Source organism: Populus euphratica, unplaced genomic scaffold (assembly GCF_000495115.2).
Source record: "Populus euphratica unplaced genomic scaffold, PopEup_1.0 scaffold11.1, whole genome shotgun sequence".
Lineage (NCBI taxonomy): Eukaryota > Viridiplantae > Streptophyta > Magnoliopsida > Malpighiales > Salicaceae > Populus > Populus euphratica.
In genome coordinates, this window is record NW_011499878.1 from 1,480,050 (window position 1) to 1,499,532 (window position 19,483).

Here is a 19,483-nt window from a genome sequence, read left to right on the forward strand (position 1 = left end):
TTGAAGGAGTTTTGGAAACAATAGACCAGTAGTTTTCAAGAGGGACGTGACATAATAATAAAAAATTTAAAATCTATATAATAGGTTTTGAATTTAAATTAGAAATATGTTTTTTGTAAAAACTTAGAACAATTAAGATTTTATTTACTTATCTAAATTTTAAAAAATAAAATTTTTGTAAATTTTTTTAAAAATAAATTAGCTAGTAGCATAGATATGCTCAGTATTTGTTGTCACTTCTACCAAATTTCTTTTTTTTGTTACAGGGGCCGGGCACAAAAACTTTCTTCTCAGCCCTGCCTCTATGCCTCTGTTAATAATTGAGTTTGAGTTTAAATTAGTGAATGTTTTGATTTATCGGTTTATTAATTAACTTAAAAAGTTCATGTAAATACATCATTTTTATTTCTATTTTCTTATCAAGTGACCAGGAGTGGATTGATCTTGAATCTATTCAAGTTTTTTCTCTGATTAAAAATGATCTTGAATCTATTCAAGTTTTTTCTCATCTGATTAATTTTAATTTAAACTAATTTTTATTGGTTGGTTAAGAAACAGTCCATACTCTTAAACCAAACCAATAAGTAATTTAATTTGCTGGCCGAACCGATTAGTCTATGTGTTCTTGGATAATTTTTATAGGTAAAGTGATCTAGGATGGGGATGAAGATGTTCTTGGATAAATTACTTGTTGATTGATTTAGAGGTGGAATGAGAAGCTTGTGAGACCATGGTTCAAAGGCCTCTCACATAAGTTAAATAATCGATCGCCCTCTCCCAGATCGGGCTCTCAAGTGTCGTCGAAGATTTATCTAACCCATAACTATAAGGTATATAAACCCAAATTTAACGTCATAAAAAGAATTCACCAAGTGCTAAATCCCTATCCTAATGTTCTATCTATATAAATTTCAATGAAATCCATCAGTACGTGCGGTTTAAAACGTAGTTGGTGGTTGGAGATTTTTCCGCACTTCAACGCCACCTTAAGCCGAAGCGGGAGGGGTTTTTCGCGTATAAACACAAGCAACCGAGGCCCAATTTGGGATAATATAATACACTCCAAACGTTAAAAAATTTGAGAAATATTAAATGCACAAAACCTCGTAAGGAAGAGGAGGAAATGCCAGGGCATTATTGCTTTTGATCGATTATATATATATATATTGTCTTTCAATTTGGATGAAAATAAATGGCCATTTAGAGTGGTTCGAGGATACCAGTCCGGCATTGAAAAATAATCTAAGCTAAATAGAAGAAAGGATATTTATTACTATTTTCTCCTCCTCCTCCTTCATTTTTTTTTTATTTTAAGAATTTGGTTAGGTGATCATTTGTTAGAACCTATTTTGATATAATTGTATTTATTTTTTAAAATATTTTTTATTTAAAAAATATTAAGATGATTTTTTTAAAAAAATTAACTTTAATATTAGAGCATTAAAATGATATAAAAACACCAAAAAAATATTAATTTGAAGTAAAAATAAAAAAATTAATTTTTTTCAAAAACTTTTTTAAAACATAAAAACAATTTAATTTGATTTAAAATTCACTTGCAGAAAGAAAGTAGAGAAAAATGAAATCTGGAAAAACAAATAATTCAGAAAATATATAATACAAAAAAAAGGAGGAGGAAAATTACATAAAACGACACCCCACGATCGTATGTATTAACGGAAGTACAACTTCATAGATAGATTATTCAAACTCCAGCGATTATTCTTGATATATGTGGAGAATCAGTACGTGCATTTTACAAGTAGACCAAAGCTAGTCTCAAGGATTCATGCGTCTGCCACCAGGAGTATTCATGGTGGCGCCACAGCAAGGGCAAGTATCCTTCATGGTCACATTCGCACCCTTTACTGCATCCTTGAGGTCGCCGGAAGTGCCTTTATGGTCACATTTGCATCCTTTACTGCATGTCCCGGAAGCGCCGCCACAATCTGCACACAAAGCCAAATGAATTGGCAAGAATTAAGTGCACCCATGAATTTAATTAAGACGTACGTGCTGATGTTTGAACAATAATTTAACTCGATACTGTTAGATTTACATGTAAAATTAATAACCATAGGTTATTCCAATTACACAAGCGCCATTCGACCAACTGGTGATGTTGTGGGCAGGTTCAAGAGTTTACGTACCCATGTTTTTCCCAGGAATAGTGCTTGCGTCTTGGCTTGCGTTCACCTGCATCATTAAATGCCATGTTTTTTTTTTTGTATATTTTTAGTAATCGAAGGTTCAGCCTCAAAGAAAATAGAGGGAAAAGAAATGAACTCGACAACCCAAAAAAGCATCATTCATACGCTGTAAGACCCATGAATACTTTACCTTCTGGAGCACAAGAAGAGATACGACAAGTGAAGCGATCAAAAGCTTCAAAATAGCCATTGCTAAAGTATAATCACCACTGGAGACTAGAGCTTTCAGTTTTTTTTCGAACTCCTTGTTTGACTGCATGAAATAGGAGAAAGGGCCGTGGCAGTAGTTATAGCTAGAATTTGAGAATAAAAAACAGAAAGTAGGTAAAGACTGGACATCATTCGAAACCGAGGGTTGATCTACCGCACTAATTATACTATGGTCCCTTGTTACTTGTTAGTGCTTGGGGATAATATTAGATTTACTGGGACGGTTGTTTTGGAGGTTTATTTTTTTTTTTTTTAAAAAAAGAAAAGGTTCAAGGCATCACTATTTAATTGATATTTAATCCAAATTAAATTAAGTGTATGTACATGGACATCCATCCTCAATTAATTAATTATAAAACTTACTTTACGATCATGAAAGAAGAATATTTTTGGAATCTTCCAAAGGCACAGTAGAAAGTTATTCACTCTAATGTTAGATAGCATCCAATGGGTTTAGCACATGTTTTTGCCATAATGTTCTTAAAATTAATTACGATTTTAACGTTCTTTTTAATTTCTTTTATAGCCAGTCTTGACACCAGGGAGGAAATAGTTTCCTAAAAGTGACCGAACCCGGATTAACAGCACGGGAAGGACAAGTTTGACTGTATTTGACTCCAAACTTGCATTAATTAACCTTGTTGTGTGACTCGAATTTGACGCCAAGTCAACCAAATAACGTTGACAAAGGACTTGAAGCTGTCAAATTTCCTTTGTCTATGCAAGTGCACAAGTACTGCAGCGTACTGAATCTTTTACATACCTTTATATGCAGACACCATCCAAACTACATTACTTTATTTTTTAAAATATTATATATATATATATATATTAAAACGATTTGAAAATTTTAAAAAATAACTTAAAATAAAAATTAAAAAATTAAATTTTTTAAAATACAAAAACAAACGAGCTTCAAGTATATATTTGTACAATAATAAATAATATTTTTTATTTTTATTTTTATATCAATACCTTAAAATAATTAAAAAATCCTTTAATTTAATATTTTTAAATCAAATATAATTTTTAAAAATATAAAAAGACAAAAATAATCCCACTTCCAATCGAGTTTTTAACCCAGCACAATCATACTATGTATTAAGTTTCAAATTACTTTTTAATTAAAAAATATTAAATTAATATTTTTAAGTGTTATTTAATATAATTTTAATATATTGCTGATAAAAATTGGAAAAAAAATCTATTATACAAACACAGTAAGAAAAAAAAAAGATACAAAGCGATTAATACGAGCACCAATCTGGACCCGCTCCGTAGATTCCAAATAGCCATTCTGGACACCTGCCAAGCCATTACAGAATCAGACACATCGCTGGATTCTCACCACACATATATTTTTATGAAGCTGGCTATTGGTCTGTCAGAAAATATTTAGGTGCATTGACACGATGGAGATTTGCAGTGCCGCCGAATTCATAATGCTACGACCTCACTTGGGTTGCTTTGCGGCCACGCCCTATTTTACGGTACCACAACCTACAAATAATTTTTTTTCTTCTTGATAATCTGTAATGCACATACAGCTGGACCACGGCGTGAGCCATATCTAGATTTGCCAAAGGCCCAGTAGAGCCTTTTGGACACTAGTGCCCGGACCACACCATGCCCACTGATTATCCACGCAGTTACTTTACCGGTGGTCTATTTAACATTAACTGTATGTATGCAAATCATATGAATAATTGAATTTAATTTAATTTTATGTCATTTTAATTTAATTCATAATTCATTATATTTAGAATAAATACTAAATTATATAATCGAATTTAATTGTACTATTTAGAATATATATAAAATTAAATTGAATTAGAAATCTTGACTATTTTGGTACATCTTCTCAGCAATACACAGTTTCTTCATGCACTTGCTTTTGCCACTCATATATCTAATCTCCTTTTGTTGAAGCACACTAGAGATGCTAAAGCTGGAAGCCGAGAATTTCACTATAGCACTATTAACAAGAGGCACTTTACGATGCATTTTTTTGCATCAGAATTCAGAAGCTTAAATGAACTATGAAAAAAGATTCTAATCTTAAATCCAGATAGCTTTGGGCTGTTCCCTTGTAAATGAATAAAAAAATTATTTATCTGTTGGGATAAAATTAAATAATAATAATTCAATTTAACTTAAATATAATTATTTCATTAAAAATCATAATATTAACAGATATAATATTTTATTATAATATTTCAAGAATAATTAACATGTTACTACAAAGAATATTTTATTTGTCCTCTTTATTCTTTTGCATGTTTAGAAGGCTTGATATATAATGAAGATATTTTCTCTGTTTTTTATAATTCTAAACCAACTCTTTATTTATTTTCATATTAAACACTTTCTTTACAGGGATTTGTACATCGTCTCAACCACATGCACAACTTGACTTGTTTTATGCTTTTATTCTCTGTTGTAAATGCCATTGCAGAAGGCAATGATGATATGATAAAACATTGTTCATTTAAGTTTTAGAGTGTACAAGGCCAGAGCGAAAAATTCTTATCCTAACAAAATTTCAAGATTTTTTTATATTAAAACACTAAGACAGCTATAAAATTAATCTGGATTAACTCAAGAAGTTAATTTGTTAAACTCATGATGAGATTATGGATTCTAACATGTTCAATAATATTTTATCTATTTAATTATTAAGTTACCAAAATACCAACATGCAACGTGACCCAACTTTACAGTCCCACTTACTACGATAACTCTAATGCCTGCAAAAGAGAACATGCGTGAGCACACTATCTGGATGGCCCAAACGCAACCAAAGCTGCTCTGTATCGTGGTAGTTATCAGTGGAAGCGCTTGGCAGATTATGCGGGACACACTAGCTTACACCACTCCTGAGGGGAGCCGTAGAACAAGCTGCCCACCAAGAACACTGCAAATAACCAAACATATGTTAGAGAGAGCATCTGAAACGTTATGTCTAGTGTTTTCTGAAAAGAAGGCTCGTTGCCCATAACCCTACCTCTTGACATAGTAATAGCAAAAATCAGCAAGAATGAAAGTCTGCACGATTTCTGAAAGCAGGACCATCGAAGGCCACAGTCCATAGCCCAGTGCTGTCAATAGGCGTCCTCGAGTGTCCAATACCTGCATATAGAGATAAAATGTATCCTCAGATAGGAGTGGCTATTTAAATGATTCGTGCTAGCATTGTCACTTTGTGCCTTCTGATTTGTGGTCGAGCACAAGTATTAGCCCCAGCAGAGTAACGTAAAGCTTTACAGTGAACCAAAAATGGACACTAAGCCATATATACATATGGGTGCATAAAATGCGAAGCATATGTGTGAATGCTTCGTGTGTCCACAGGGGCAGGGGTGGTCAAGCAGAAAATGGATGTGTGTTTGTACGTAAAGACTGCAAGAGGATGGTTTCATACAAAAAAAATAGTTGTAACATAATCAGCGCTCTTCCAAGCATAATAGAACTTAGATACGAGAGGAAAATAAGTTCTACTTGAAGCAATTATATTATTGTTCTGAACAACTTCGTGAATGAACATCACTGTGCTCTGTGCATGCAAATCTTCAGCCAAGTGTTGGACAAGTGTGCTGCGACAATGAATTCCTAACAGCAATTTTGCAATAACAGAAGTCATATCCCAAAATCTAGAAGGAGTTTTAAGACACATCATCGAACCTGGAGGACCCAGTGTGCACAGCTCAAAAACCTAGCAACTCCAAGTGCAAATACGTAATGTGCTGTGAATGGTTCAACAATCTGAAATCAGACAAAAGAACGATGAGCAAGAATAGTCATGTGAAGGTCATCTACACATTAAAAAAAACACCGATATCATCTGGGCATTGACTGAGATGAAAATCTGCACAACCATCAGTCCCATATTTGCAAAAAGTATGATCCGTTAGAGAAAGTTAATAAGAGAGCACATTTTATTCTCAGTCATACCTTTGTGTTCTGCATCACTCGCAGCTGAGGCAACACTGAAATGGATTCAAGGTAAACACAAAAGGCCCAGCAAATCCTGTTGAATATGTTATGATGTGTTGTTGGATGAATAATCAAAGCTAGTAAAGCACATGGTATCAGCTGTTTGAGAAGAAGAAAAGACACGTGTTACTTCTAGGGGAAAAAGACAGAAAAGAGCTATTACATCATAAGAAATTTGTTTATTCCTTTCTTTGTGGGTTTAAAACATCATAAGCTAAGTAGAAATCTTGCAATTGATGGCAACACAAAAATGAAACCAAGAATGCACATAGCGTGCCGGCCCACCAATTCAATAGGTGCACATCACGATGGTTTTCTTTAAACCTGCTTAAGCACTGCATGCACGAGTAACTGATAAAATCTGGCAGGGTGGCATGGTATAATCAGGGATGTTTAGATCTACAGGACAAGCTAGCTGTTTAAAGACCTGGGAAAAAATTGCGGTTTAGCTTAAATGCTAAAAATAGGCAAACTATTAGGTCTCCTATTAGAATGGTTTTTGGTTAAAATCATTTAATACTTAAGCCAAAGTAACTGATAATCTTGTTGAGGGAAGAGTAAAAACAGGAATACTTAACTGAAAGGATTAGCTAACTGATTGAATATCTAAGAAAACACTTGCAGTTTAACTTCCATACTAAAACATACTCACTCCCTAAGCCTAAGTTCCTAACACCGAAATTCCAGAAAAAAGAAAAGAAAATTCTATCTGTGGATTATTTCAGCTCAACAAATGCACAAGACTCACCAAATAGTAAATTGCAAAGTTATCTTTGTCTTCCATGTAACTGGACCTCAAGTTGAAGCGGATCATATAGATTACCCAAAGGGTTGTCAGCAAGGTAGCAGAATCAAGTAGAGTGTGTATGTCATACTCCATGACAAAACTGCAATAGAGCCTAACAGCTAAAAATATAGCTGTGAGGTCCTGCGATTTCAGTGAAAGCCCTACAAAGTTCTAAAATTAGAAAAGTCCAAAATAAAGACAAAACAAAATACCACAGTTGAGTTGGTGCGAAACACAGAGACAGAATGTAGAACATGCGCTTAATCGCAATGGGTTACATGATCGATATTGAAAACTATTGCACTCACAAGACAGATAGTAGCATCTACCGAGCAATTATCTATACATTATACAAAGAAATCTGATCTTGCTTTATTCAGTAAAAACTGCTTATCCTCAATTAGCACATTAGACCCTCATCCCGCAACACAAATTCTTTGACACCAACAGATTTCCTCGTATGAAAAGATTAGACACCATATACAGAAAACAATAAGAAACCCTGGTAAAACCATGATGTAAGATTGACATAAACCCCATGACTATTGCACCAAAACCCTAACATCATCCAAAAATCTTTGGATCATTTTTTATGGTCTGAGCTTTTCAGCTTGAAATAACCCGCAAAAGACTCGACAGTCCTCTTCAATAAAAGTAATCTCAAAAAACCAAACCTTTTACACTTTACAACCACAAATAGAACTAAAATGACACAGCTCACACCCTTTAACATCACAAACAAAAACCCAATTGCATTTCACAAGCAATTGATTAGAAAATTAAATCAGCGGAATAAAATAGATAAATTTGAGATAATCATAAAAGAAAGAGAGAGATGCATCATATCGATTACCAGCACAAGTCTTCTCCTTCATAAGCTTGTAAATAAGAACAGAGATTCCAATAGAATGAACAGCCTCAGCAGCAACGAAGAGGTTGTCATGATCATGAACAACCATTCTAAGAAAAACCAACGCTGCCAACCCTGAAACCACCGCTAAGAACACCTTGATCTTCGGAGGTTGCCTCCTTACCCATGTCGCCACTGCCTGGACTGGCCTCTTCGTTGCCTTCATTTTATTCCTCTTGCTAACACCGTCCTCTCTGCGCTCCTAATTTTGATGCGGCGTATCAGTTACGGGAGAGTGAAGTGATCACGTATAATTAAGTTATTTTGTTGTTGATGCAGTAATAAATGCTAGATCCGTGGATAGTTGATGTCTATGGAGGAGGTACAGTGGAGAATCAAGATCAGCTGTGGGAAGGGACAGGAACAGGAGCAAGGAGTGCTGATCAATGCGAGTTATGTTAGAACACGTGGAGATGAGGAGAGTTTCGTGAGAATAAGAAGATGGGCATTAGGCTGCTACCTTGTATTTTTGCTGCACAATGGGATAGGCTGCTCAACAACCATTATAATGGATGATTATGGTGGTCAGCCCACTTTGAATTTATGTGGTCACGGTGGATGGCCTCTTTTTTGTACGTGGTTTGGTAACGGAGCTGGCTTTTCGTGTGCACCGAAAAAATGGCATTTTCCAGGTGGGTGATAAACCGGTCTGCCGTCTCGGATTGATTTATAAAACAAATCATATGAACGCATCAGATGATTTTCTGAAAAAATTAATCTGGCAATTTCATAATATTTTTATTTAAAAATAAGGTTGGATTACGGGTTAGCAAAACAAACATCAAACTAATTAAGCACGTGGATGGTGCGTGTGGGGTAATATCTTTATTGAAAATGAACAGGTGGAATTAAGGATTGATCTAATTGACCATAAAGTAATGAAGAATGTGTGTGCGTTGAGATCTTTTTTTTTTGGTAAGGTATCACACTTAAGGTGAGTTAGGTGGCCTATCTTTTCTGTAAGCATTCAGTAAAATTCTTATATTGAATTTTTTTAATATTTATATTCTATCTAGTATTCATTAAATAAAGAATTTATATAATTATTTATAGAGTTTTAAGTATTTATTGTCCAATTATTATTGTTATTTATTTATTTAATATATATATATAATGCATGTGTGTATTAAACAATAAAAATTATAAGTATTGTACATATATACATGTATGCGTGTGTTTTGTATTAATATTGAGATGTCTATTTATTATATTATTTAAAAAAATCTAAATATCTTATAGATATATGATTTTAGGTTAAGTTCTAGTGGATTTTTGATTGAATTTGATAATATTCAAAACCTATCTATTATCCATAACCTATTCACTGTCCAAAAAATAACCCTTATTGGTTTGAGTGAAATAATGGTTTGAGATAAATGAGACCTTAGTCAAACTATAAATGCAATATTTTGAAAATATTTTTTTTATTATTATTATTGTTATTTATGTATGTCTGAGAAATAAAGTTCGGACAATTTAAAGGAAAACAAGCAAATAGAGCATTATGAGAGCTAAAACACATCCATACCAGTTGAGAGGGAACATAAAGAATGCAAAACTTGGTAATATAACAGATGAAAAGGGATCCTAAATAGAGTAACACTAGGATGATACAAACATGTGTAAAGGGATGGAAGAAGTAGGCCTAGGAAGTGACGAGGATCTGCTCGAAGAAACCTGTACTACCTTGGTAAACATCAACTAATGAAAAGTACATGCTTTTTTCATGTCTGGCATGTTTCATGCCTTAACTTGCCCTTCCGAAGTTTATCCTTCCCTTGAGAAAAATTTGTCGGATTTTTCTCCAAGCGGACATTGTGAACTACATTATTCCCATCAATTCCTTGGAAAATCTCCAATGAATTTAGCATTGTCCCACTGAAGTATCCATCAAGATTGGTTTTTTTTTAAAAAAATAATATAAATCATGGACTTATGGTGTGATGTGGGGCTAGTGTTTTCTTTAATGATAATAATAAAAACGCACTGAGATTCGCTGCCTATATAATTGCATAAAAAATCTAGAAAAAATTACAATCTTATAGAGGAGATCTAAAATGATAAGAGTGCTTCTCTATTCAAGCGATAAATTGACAGTGTTGCAAATGTATCTATGGACTAGAGAATAAAATCTAAAAAAAACTATTTCAAAAAAAAATAAATTGCAATTGCATTAAATTGATGCTCCCTTTTTTGGGTAAAAAATGGTGCTGGCCAATGGGGATAGCCCAATTAGATCCAAAAAGTGAATGAAAACCCAATTACATAGATGGTTTTTTATTGAAAAAGCAGAGACAGTTAAGGCCCAACAAGCCCAAAATCACCATAACTAGGAAAAGCCTAATTTCCCTATCCTTTTAAGTTTTAACTACGCACAGATACCGCTCTAGGAAACCCTCTTTTGAATTTACAACGGTCGAATCCGCTCCGAAACAGTGAAAGCCCTAAAATCTCAATCATTCTCTTTCAACTCAAAAAAAAAAAAAAAGCTTCATCTTCTTCTCCTTCTTTCTTCTTATATAACAATTCGATTCAAAAATGGGTACTTCAAAGCGCACTCAAGTGGTAACTTCCGATCGTGAAAAATGGGATAAAGTGTTTGGTGGGCTAGTAAAATTACTAAAGAACCAACAAGAACAGCTCGAAACTCTTTTAAAAGAGAGGAAAATCCTTGAAGATCGCATAAAAACGCAACATGAGAGATGGGTTTCTGATATTCGTCTCTATGATGATCATATTTTGCAGGCAAGTTTAATTTTTTTGTGTAAAGTTAGGTTCTTTTTGGATTTTAAAATTTGGGTTTTGAAAGTTTGAGGCTTTTGTGATGTCTTGCGTAGATTAAGGGGGGTTTGGTGGAGAAAGATATGGCGTGTTTGCTTGAGGCTGCTAAAGGTGATTTGATGTTGGGATTGAAGCAGAGAGAGGTTTCTCTTCACAAATTGAAATTAGGTCAGTGGCATTTTTAAGGGTTCTATGCATTCTTATCTTGGTTTGTACATCATTAATGTGAAAATAATGGGAATCTTGAGGATTTAAGTATCTGCTGCAAGTGCTGATTTCAATATAATATTAATAGAGGCTGAATGATTAAAGATTGTCTATATATATATATATATATAATCTTCAATTAAGTATATGGAATACATTCTGAAATTAGGTTATTTTTTTTCAAGTGTTTTTATGCATTTTTTGTTTGAATTATAGAGCATAAATGGAAAAAAAATTGAGAATTTTAGAATCTGTTGCAAGATTTTTGAAAATGAGATGAAGTAAGTTGGGGCTAAATCATTCAATCTTTTTTCCATGTAGTAATAAGAAGGGGATGCTTGTAATGATTTCAAAGGGGTAGTAGAATATAGTAAGACACTGTTGTACTTAGGATATCTTGTTGGGATAGGAGTGATACTCCTTTGACTACAAGTGGTTTTTTAAAAGTTTCATGAGAATTGCATATAAAATCACTTCACAAATTTCATCCTTTCCAACTTTCCCGTGTGACTATCATGATTCAGATTTATTAGTCTTTACTTAGGTGTTAATATGTGGTGAGTTTCACATAGATTATGTTGCTGGGAATGCACTTGTTCGTGGAGGGCTTTGTAATGACCCAACATGTTTTAAGTCTGTTTTATTTGATTGGTGTTTGTGATTGCAGAGCAAACAGAAGATGAATTGGCAGATTTCCGAGCATTGTTTGGCTACCTCTCTCAGAGCCTAAAAGTATGTTCCATCTCATACTTTGGTTCTTAGGGACTTTGCCTTAAATACCGTCATAAGATTTTTAATTCTCTGATTGATATATATCAGGAAAATTCTGTAGAAACTGCCAATGGAAAGGGTCCCGGGCATAGTGATTTAAAGCCTGGCGAAGCTAAAAGGTTGGAAGCCGAAGTAGAAAGGCTAAAGCTTGAAAACGAGAAGCTTGTTTTTGAAAAGAATTCTGAAGTATCTGCTCTCCAGAAAGGGAAAAACTTTGTGTGGAATCAATATGATATTCTAGAAAGCAATCTCACCAATAAATTAAGGATTAAAGAAGCTGAAGTTGAGAAGGCGAATGAGAAGATAGCAGAAGTTCTTGCCACTGCAGAGTTGCTCCAATCCTCAAATGATGAGAAGGATGAAATTATTCAAAGATTGAATACTAAGGTGGCCAAGATGGAAGCTGACACAAAGAAATGGAAGGAAGAAACTTTTAAACTCTCCCGGGAGTTGGAATGGTTAAGAAAGTTAAGAACTGCCCAAATTACACCTGTAATGAAACCTTGTAGTGCACCAGTTAGAACTTGCACTTTGGGAGTCAAAAGCTGTGGCAGAGATTGTAACCTTGTTGACAGGAAAGTATTGCAATCCGCTGTTCCTTCCAAGGATGCTGAAAAGGTATTAAAGAATTAACAATGCATTATCTGTAGTTAGATTTTGGTATGAGATGATGACTGACTTGGTATGTACATCATGGGAGGTCTAGTATAATCTTTTTTCTCTTACGTATGAAACAACAAAAATAGATACCATCTTTTAGAAAACCCTATCTGTTGGAAGACCATTGTATATGCATCTTTAGAGCGGAAAAAACAATCTGATTACCACATCAGTCATCGCTTAAAAAATGCCTGAATATCAAATTTGCTTCTTGTTCATTCATGCTGTCATGTTGTCATCTAGTCCCTTGAGGCTCGTAAATAGATAGTCAAAAGTTGCATGTTAATCTACATCATTCTTTGTGATTTTTCCACAGCATAACCATTCGAATCTCAAAATACTAGACATTTTGTCTTGATCCTGTAAGCTAATTGTACTTCAAACCGTTTGATTTCAGAGTAGCAGAGGCTTGAAGAAGAAAAGGATGGATGTTTTTGAAGCTCCAAGATTATTCTCTTCTTCCTTCAAAATTCCTAAAGTGAAGGTCCCATCTACTCCTGTCTAAATGACACCTTTCACACCATTCTTTAACCTTTCAGCTTAACAAAGTTGCAGCTTCTCCATGCAGTTTTTCATTCAGCTCTGATGTTTGGCTCTGTATAATTTTCTTTTCTGTATTCCAGTCGATCTGATGTAAGTTAGTTGTTGCCAGACCTTTGGGAGGCCATTCTTTTCCTCAACCTTATTGTGCAGTGTAAGTTAGCTTAGGTTGCAGTGCTGGATTTAGTTGGCATTTGTTATGTCTTTCAATTACAACAAATACCTATTGTGGCTCCGCAATGACTCTCCCATTATACTGTACTCAAACTCTGAAACAGGATTCTACCATTTTGTTATCTGCTGAAGTGAATATATAGTATCTAAAACTGAAAAATCTGTTTTGCCAGATGTCTATAAAATGACAAAACAAACTAAGTTTTCACTAGAATTTTACAAGTACAGTGGTAGAACCATAGAAGATTTCAACATATTCAAAGATGATGCACATAGCTGAACTAAAAGGACCTCCAAACAATTGGAGACCACATGGACTGAAAAGAGGACCTGTAATTTACCATCACCAGAAGCACCACCACCAACACCGCCAATCCCCAAGGCAAGTTCCAACTCCTATTATCCGCCGAGCCATACTGTGCTTTCGTGTTGGGAAACATGAAGGTCTCAACCTTAGACGCAAACATAACCAGAAATATCAAGAGCACAGGCAAGAACAAGAGTAACAACTTGAAGTTGATCAGTGCGTGCCGCATCTGGTTCTTGTAGCTCATAAATGATGATACAGACAGGAGGAGAATAATTATAAAGAAAATAGCAACTAAGGGGAAAGGAGGTAGAGACATGGAGGCTAGAGTACGCTGTGTCCACTCTTGCTTCCATGCAGGCCCCCTTGTATGTTTCAACAGCCAAGCCATCCCCTTCTCACTTTTTCTCTCAGAAGTAGCTTCCCTAGCCCAATATTTCTCGAGGTTACTTCTCTTGTGAAATGGGTTATAATTATACAAGAGGATGGAGGGTTTTGAGTGTCTGCTTTAGCATAAATCCTGGGGTTTCGATTCGATCCTCAACCGATCATATATCTTTTGGACTCATGCCCACTTAGCTGGTATTGATACCAAAGCAGCGCTTTAGTCACTTTTTTTACTTGAATATATAGGTAAGGAAAGAGTAGGAATATATTCCAACAGGACTTCTTTGTCGTTACCATCTAATTGTGTTTTTTTTTTTAATTTAAAATTGCTTTTTGTATTTTGTATTTTTTGATATATTAATCTTTCAAATTAAAAAATATATATATTAATATATTTAGAAATAAAAAAATTTTAAAAATAATCTTGGCTTCAGTAATTAAATACTTTTTGAGGTGGTAACATCAACGAACGCAATAAAAATTTGAAAGACAAGCCTCCCATGGATCTCCGGGAAATGATACACTGAGTTCCACGTGCGATGCAAAGATAATTTTTCAAAGGATAGTAATACACTGAGTTCCACGTGCGATGCAAAGATAATTTTTCAAAAGATAGTAGTGGTTAATGTTTGAGGATAAAAGTACAGATATAAAATAAATATAAATATATTTAATTAAAGAGATACAAATATATTTTTGGATAATTTAAAATAAGTTTTTTATATTTTCAAACAAAAGGTACATAAAAATATTTTTTTATTCAATTTTTTTTTTATCTTTTATATAACAAGATAAAAACCAAATACTATCTGAAAATGATTAAAACATGGATATTCTAATTTTTAAAAATAAAGTAAATAAAATTAAATATTTTATTTAAAATGAATATTTTTGTCATCTAAAAAAGTAGAATTTTTTCTATATAAATCTACAGGGACATGGGGAGACATATACTCAAGTAAAAACAAATTCTACCGGCTAAAACAAAAAATAAAATAAAATAAAACTTCATACTAAAATTAATATAACAATAAAAGATATTATATTTTTATTTTTATATTGACCTATAAAATATTATTTATTTTAATAGATTTTTTTAATTTTTAATTTTAATATTTAATTTGTTAGATATTAAGTTTATGATTTATTTTAATTTTTTAAAAAAAATATTTTAACTTTAAAATTTTAATTACGAGTAATTCAGATATTTTTTCATAATATTATTTTAATTTTATATTTTAAATTATAAATTTAATAGTTCATCTAAGTTGACTTGAATTATTTTTTTATATATTTTATGAGGTTTTTATCATTTCATAATCAAGATTAAAAATTTTATTAAGTTAATTCAAATTAATTTAAGCATATTTAATATATTATTATTTTAAAAAATAAAAAATATTATCTTAAATATTTTTCATTCTATTTTTTTCATTATTATATTAGATTAACTCTGTATAATTAAAAAAGAAATTGTAATAAAATAAAATAGCAACGCTGGACACTTTTTTTAACATTAATTTTTTTTTTTATCTACGCTCGAAATGATATGGGCCGATTATCTACTATTTCCTTCATTGAAACTTGAATATCAAACGATTCAAGGGAACGACGCCATCGCTTCATGATCCGTAACTGCTACTACTAATCAATACGACATCGCGCAGGCTACCCCTGAAACAGCTCTTTCCCCTCGCCTGAGTCCTGAATTCCCAGAACACAAGGATTTTACAGAACTCTCAATCTCCATAGAAGCTGTCTACGTATCTTCTCCAGTTTTTCTCTAAAAAGATGCCATCAGAGGATGCAAAACCCGTGAAGAAAGAAGAGGTAGTAAAGAAAGAACAGGTAGGAGAAGGAAAAGAGGAAGAGAAGAGCTTGAGTGCCATACTCCAAGCCCGGAAAAGAACCCAACAAATGATGGTTCTTTAGCTACAAAAACTGGGTCTAAAGTTACCAAAGTTAAGAAAGAAGAGCCCCAAGATGATGATTTTGATGAACCCATTAAAGGAAAGGGCAATGATTCTTCTGGTTCTAGCTCTAAACCAGTAGTTAAAGTGAAGGAAGAAGAAGCCTATAGCGATGATGATGATGATCATAAACCCATCTTCAAAAAGACACCTGCTTCCAAGACGGATAAGGTGAATTTTTTTTTTCTTTATTACGTGTGTTCCTTTTCTAAAAGTTAAAATTTTTGTTCTTGCATTTCACACAGGTGTAGATTTTATAATTTTTGTTCAGTTCCTGTAGCTTGCTGACAGACAGAAGTAGTGCGTGGAAGCAAATCTTAATTTCTCTGGTACTGAAATGGTGAAAAGGATGCGATTGAAGTGTAGAATTTTAGGATTAGTTTATTTTACTGTTTTTAATTTAGATAGAAGAATGGAGTTATTTGATTGATGGGTGTGGTTTTGTACTATTTTGCTGATTGGTTTGAGATAAAGGAATTGAACAAGAAGAAAGTAAAAAAAGAGGAAGATAGTAAGAAGACAAAGGGGTCTATGGCAGCTGAGCAGAATGTGAAGAAGAGGGAGAGGAAGGTTTGTGATTTTCCTGGACAAAGGAGAGATCCTCCTGAGGAGGTAATGTAGTTTGGTCGATTTGTTTAGGTTTTTTTTCCTTCTGGTTTTCCTGATTTTTAAGCAAGATGTTTGTTGCATTCTATGATTGCAGAGAGACCCATTAAGGATATTTTATGAGACTCTGTATGAGCAGATTCCGGATAGTGAAATGGCACAATTCTGGTGAGACATTCTGTCTTATTTTTTTTTTTGGTGATGAACCTTCTTTAGGGTCCAGTCCCTTTGTTATCACACTAAAATCTCGGTCCTGGAAAGTGGGAAAGAAGTTTGTTGTTAGCTAAGAAGGACCTGCTTGTCACCTATAATGCCTTCCTTGACCCTCTTTGTACCTTTAATGAGGGCACCATGATCTTCCAAACTCTGAATCTATAGTTATTTGAATTTATCATACTGGCTTAACAAAAGATGGAATTGTTTGAGCTTTGATGATAAAGAGAGTGGTAAAACCAGCGCCCCCTAACTAAATTTACTTGAGAGCTTTTTATATGAAGCGGATAAGGAAGGCTTGGATAGGTTATATTCTCAACAGTAGACATAAAGGCGTGCCTCTTGGTAAGCAGACAGCACAATGTTTGCATGATTTTTCTGCCCGTGCACAAATGTTTCACATTTTACATAGGAATTGTACTGTGCAAGGTTGTAAACAAGAGTTCGCAAAAGGTTTGCCAGCATAGAAGGATGCAGAGCATCGGTGCATAAAATCAGCTAAATGGATCTTGATGCAAAATAGAAATGTCGTAAATGTCTGCTTAGAAGAATAAATATACTGCACAAGTGTGTACATATTTAGTCACTTTATTTTTGGTGTAGATTTTTCCTATTTTTAATGTGCCCAAAAGTATTAATGGGTCTAATTCCCTATTCAGCCTCTCATTTGATGTTTGGTTGTTGAGGATGTGTAGGCCATATGAGAAGACTGTGGACTACTTATGGTGCCTGCAATGTAATCATACGATGAATTGTGTAGAATCTGTTGCTTTTGCCAACACTAACACAAAGATTTCTTTGATAATGTATTAAAACAACATCACTGTCTTATTTCTTGTGGTTGTTTATATTAGATTATAGTAAAAGGGTTTGCTCCCTGAATTGCAGTTTTATTGGCATAAATTCACAGATTATTTCTAGGACATGGCATCTTTATATCCAGGTATCTTTAATAAAGGTCGCAATGTGCTATTTTCATGTTGGACGTTTGAGCCATTTTTTTTAATGAATTCCCTTGAATTTGACACAAAATATGACGTTTGTCTAGAAGCAATCCCAGCTTCTTTATTCTCAAAAATAGTGGTAGGTTCAGAAAGGGGAAATTCAGCTGTTCATGATCATCTCATAACGGTCATGGGAGGAATGCATATATCCTTGTCTCAAATGTTATTCTTGTTTGTTTATCATACATGGTATCTGGAACTGAAGAACTGGGTACTAATTTCAGCTCCCTGAAAAGAAGTTGACTTTGCTCTTGGGTTCATCGGGTTTTAGGGCGCCTGGGTTTTATCTCTGCTCCATCATCTGCTACACCACTGAAAGTTAGGTTATGGTTATTTGTATGGTGTAGCAGATGAGCAGTTTAATTCTCTGGCTAATCACAACCCCTTTTCTTCTATAATGTATTGCAGCGCTGCCTCCTAAAAACATTCAACAGTTTAGACTTTCAATAAAGTGAAAAGGTATGAAAAGAAGGTATGATCTTTTTGGATTTGAAATTTGACTGTCTTTCTAAAGATCGCCCATCTAGTTAGTATTTAGGCCAATCTTAAACAAGTATACAGATCATGTCATGTAGTTTGACTTGATCTGATTGGCCTTAGCTGATTTTAGCAAACCAATCCATGTGGTTATTGGGAGTGCAATGGTGATGTTCATCCCTTCAGATCTATTGTCTGCATAATGATCTTGATACTTGTATTTTGCGAGTATTAGGGTGCATTTTTAAACAAAGCTGCATCTGACTGTAATTGCAGGTTGATGGAATCTGGTTTGCTCTCTATGGAAGTGGCCAAGAAAGTTTATGAGAAGAAACAGAAAAGGAATAAGTTCACTTCGCTGGTGAAAGCAGCTAGTGTCACTAAGAAAACTCAGCCTGCAACTGTTAAAAAAAAAAGACACCATCATCTGCAGTATCTTCAACCAAAACGAAGACAACAGTCTCCAAAGTATTGTCTTCAACTAAAACGAAGGCAACAGACTCGAAAGTTGCACCTAGACAGCCTAAGAAAGGCCGGAGATGAAAGCTCTGAAGATGACTCCGATGATGACTTCTTAATCACTAGGAAAAACACAAAGAAGCAGAAAACATCTTAAACTAACCAACATTTTCTCGTTTTATAACTCTCTCGAGGACTGTTATTGTTTTGGCTAATTTGCAGCTGCCAGTGCTGCATTTGTGGTGATCATTTGTTTACCTTGAATGTTCCATGGTTTGATAAAGCGTTGGATAGCGATCGATCCTAGAATCTTGAGAGAAGGCTCCTTACCATGGACATTTCAATTAATTGAAGCTTTTTTTCTGGGAATTTTCTGTCCTCTTTTGGTGCTATTCGTACGATACCACTAGTATTATTTGTTTTCTACTTCTTTTTACTATAATTAAGTTAATTTCAGCTTGGCTTTGTTGTTTATGAGAACTAATTAATTAGTTCTTGCGGTATAAAGGATAAGTTAACAAGTTTTTATTTAAAAAATACGTTCTTTCTTGATGTAATTTTCCTATCTGTTCTTCTCTAAATTTAAAAAAAAATTGGAATCCATGAAAAATCTAAGTTATTAACAAATTTAGAAATAGAGATTGAATAATAATTTTTAAAACCACAAGATTAATTAATAAAAAAATTTAAACTACAGGAATAGAGTTGTAATTAACTAATTAGAATTCTATCATATATATATATTTTTTAATTAGCCGTGGTCTGCCCAGAGCGTTACTGGGTTACATGAACATGGCTTGCTTTCAGACTTTCAGAC

General features: G+C 33.8%; 3 protein-coding genes and 1 pseudogene across 4 annotated transcripts; 2 read left to right on the plus strand and 2 right to left on the minus strand.

The window, feature by feature from the left end:
* Positions 1-1,641: 1,641 nt before the first annotated feature.
* On the minus strand, positions 1,642-2,507 carry LOC105128867 (uncharacterized). The gene is made up of 3 exons (XM_011030711.1): positions 2,341-2,507; positions 2,151-2,196; positions 1,642-1,949 (listed from the first exon to the last, which is right to left on the minus strand). The coding sequence occupies exons 1-3, from the start codon at positions 2,467-2,469 to the stop codon at positions 1,780-1,782; spliced, it is 345 nt and encodes a 114-aa protein (XP_011029013.1). The 5' UTR covers positions 2,470-2,507; the 3' UTR covers positions 1,642-1,779.
* A 2,550-nt stretch (positions 2,508-5,057) lies between these two features.
* Positions 5,058-8,698, minus strand: LOC105128874 (putative ER lumen protein-retaining receptor C28H8.4). Of its 2 annotated transcripts, XM_011030719.1 has the most exons (7): positions 8,054-8,698; positions 7,162-7,361; positions 6,372-6,512; positions 6,102-6,182; positions 5,425-5,549; positions 5,243-5,334; positions 5,058-5,199 (listed from the first exon to the last, which is right to left on the minus strand). In XM_011030719.1, the coding sequence occupies exons 1-6, from the start codon at positions 8,274-8,276 to the stop codon at positions 5,286-5,288; spliced, it is 819 nt and encodes a 272-aa protein (XP_011029021.1). In that variant the 5' UTR covers positions 8,277-8,698; the 3' UTR covers positions 5,058-5,199; positions 5,243-5,285. The 2 variants fall into 2 exon arrangements, with proteins under 2 accessions (XP_011029021.1, XP_011029020.1); XM_011030718.1 differs by having other exon boundaries at positions 5,058-5,334; positions 8,054-8,696.
* A 1,809-nt stretch (positions 8,699-10,507) lies between these two features.
* Positions 10,508-13,403, plus strand: LOC105128873 (kinesin-like protein KIF20B). Its single transcript, XM_011030716.1, has 5 exons — positions 10,508-10,855; positions 10,948-11,059; positions 11,766-11,830; positions 11,918-12,487; positions 12,927-13,403. The coding sequence occupies exons 1-5, from the start codon at positions 10,649-10,651 to the stop codon at positions 13,032-13,034; spliced, it is 1,062 nt and encodes a 353-aa protein (XP_011029018.1). The 5' UTR covers positions 10,508-10,648; the 3' UTR covers positions 13,035-13,403.
* Positions 13,404-15,536: 2,133 nt separating this feature from the next.
* Positions 15,537-19,035, plus strand: LOC105128872 (transcriptional regulator ATRX homolog; annotated as a pseudogene).
* The last annotated feature ends 448 nt before the right edge of the window (positions 19,036-19,483 follow it).

What these genes read in the sequence shown, in the direction of transcription:
- LOC105128873 (XM_011030716.1), top strand. Translation starts at nt 10,649, where the DNA reads ATGGGTACTTCAAAGCGCACTCAAGTGGTAACTTCCGATCGTGAAAAA. An exon ending in TCTTCACAAATTGAAATTAG is followed by an intron (nt 11,060 to 11,765) that starts GTCAGTGGCATT and finishes TTGTGATTGCAG; the next exon opens with AGCAAACAGAAGATGAATTG. An exon ending in ACCTCTCTCAGAGCCTAAAA is followed by an intron (nt 11,831 to 11,917) that starts GTATGTTCCATC and finishes GATATATATCAG; the next exon opens with GAAAATTCTGTAGAAACTGC.
- LOC105128867 (XM_011030711.1), bottom strand. Translation starts at nt 2,469, where the DNA reads ATGCAGTCAAACAAGGAGTTCGAAAAAAAACTGAAAGCTCTAGTCTCC. An exon ending in CTCTTCTTGTGCTCCAGAAG is followed by an intron (nt 2,197 to 2,340) that starts GTAAAGTATTCA and finishes TTAATGATGCAG; the next exon opens with GTGAACGCAAGCCAAGACGC. An exon ending in TATTCCTGGGAAAAACATGG is followed by an intron (nt 1,950 to 2,150) that starts GTACGTAAACTC and finishes CTTTGTGTGCAG; the next exon opens with ATTGTGGCGGCGCTTCCGGG.
- LOC105128874 (XM_011030719.1), bottom strand. Translation starts at nt 8,276, where the DNA reads ATGAAGGCAACGAAGAGGCCAGTCCAGGCAGTGGCGACATGGGTAAGG. An exon ending in GAAGGAGAAGACTTGTGCTG is followed by an intron (nt 7,362 to 8,053) that starts GTAATCGATATG and finishes AGAACTTTGTAG; the next exon opens with GGCTTTCACTGAAATCGCAG. An exon ending in GAGTGATGCAGAACACAAAG is followed by an intron (nt 6,183 to 6,371) that starts GTATGACTGAGA and finishes GTCTGATTTCAG; the next exon opens with ATTGTTGAACCATTCACAGC.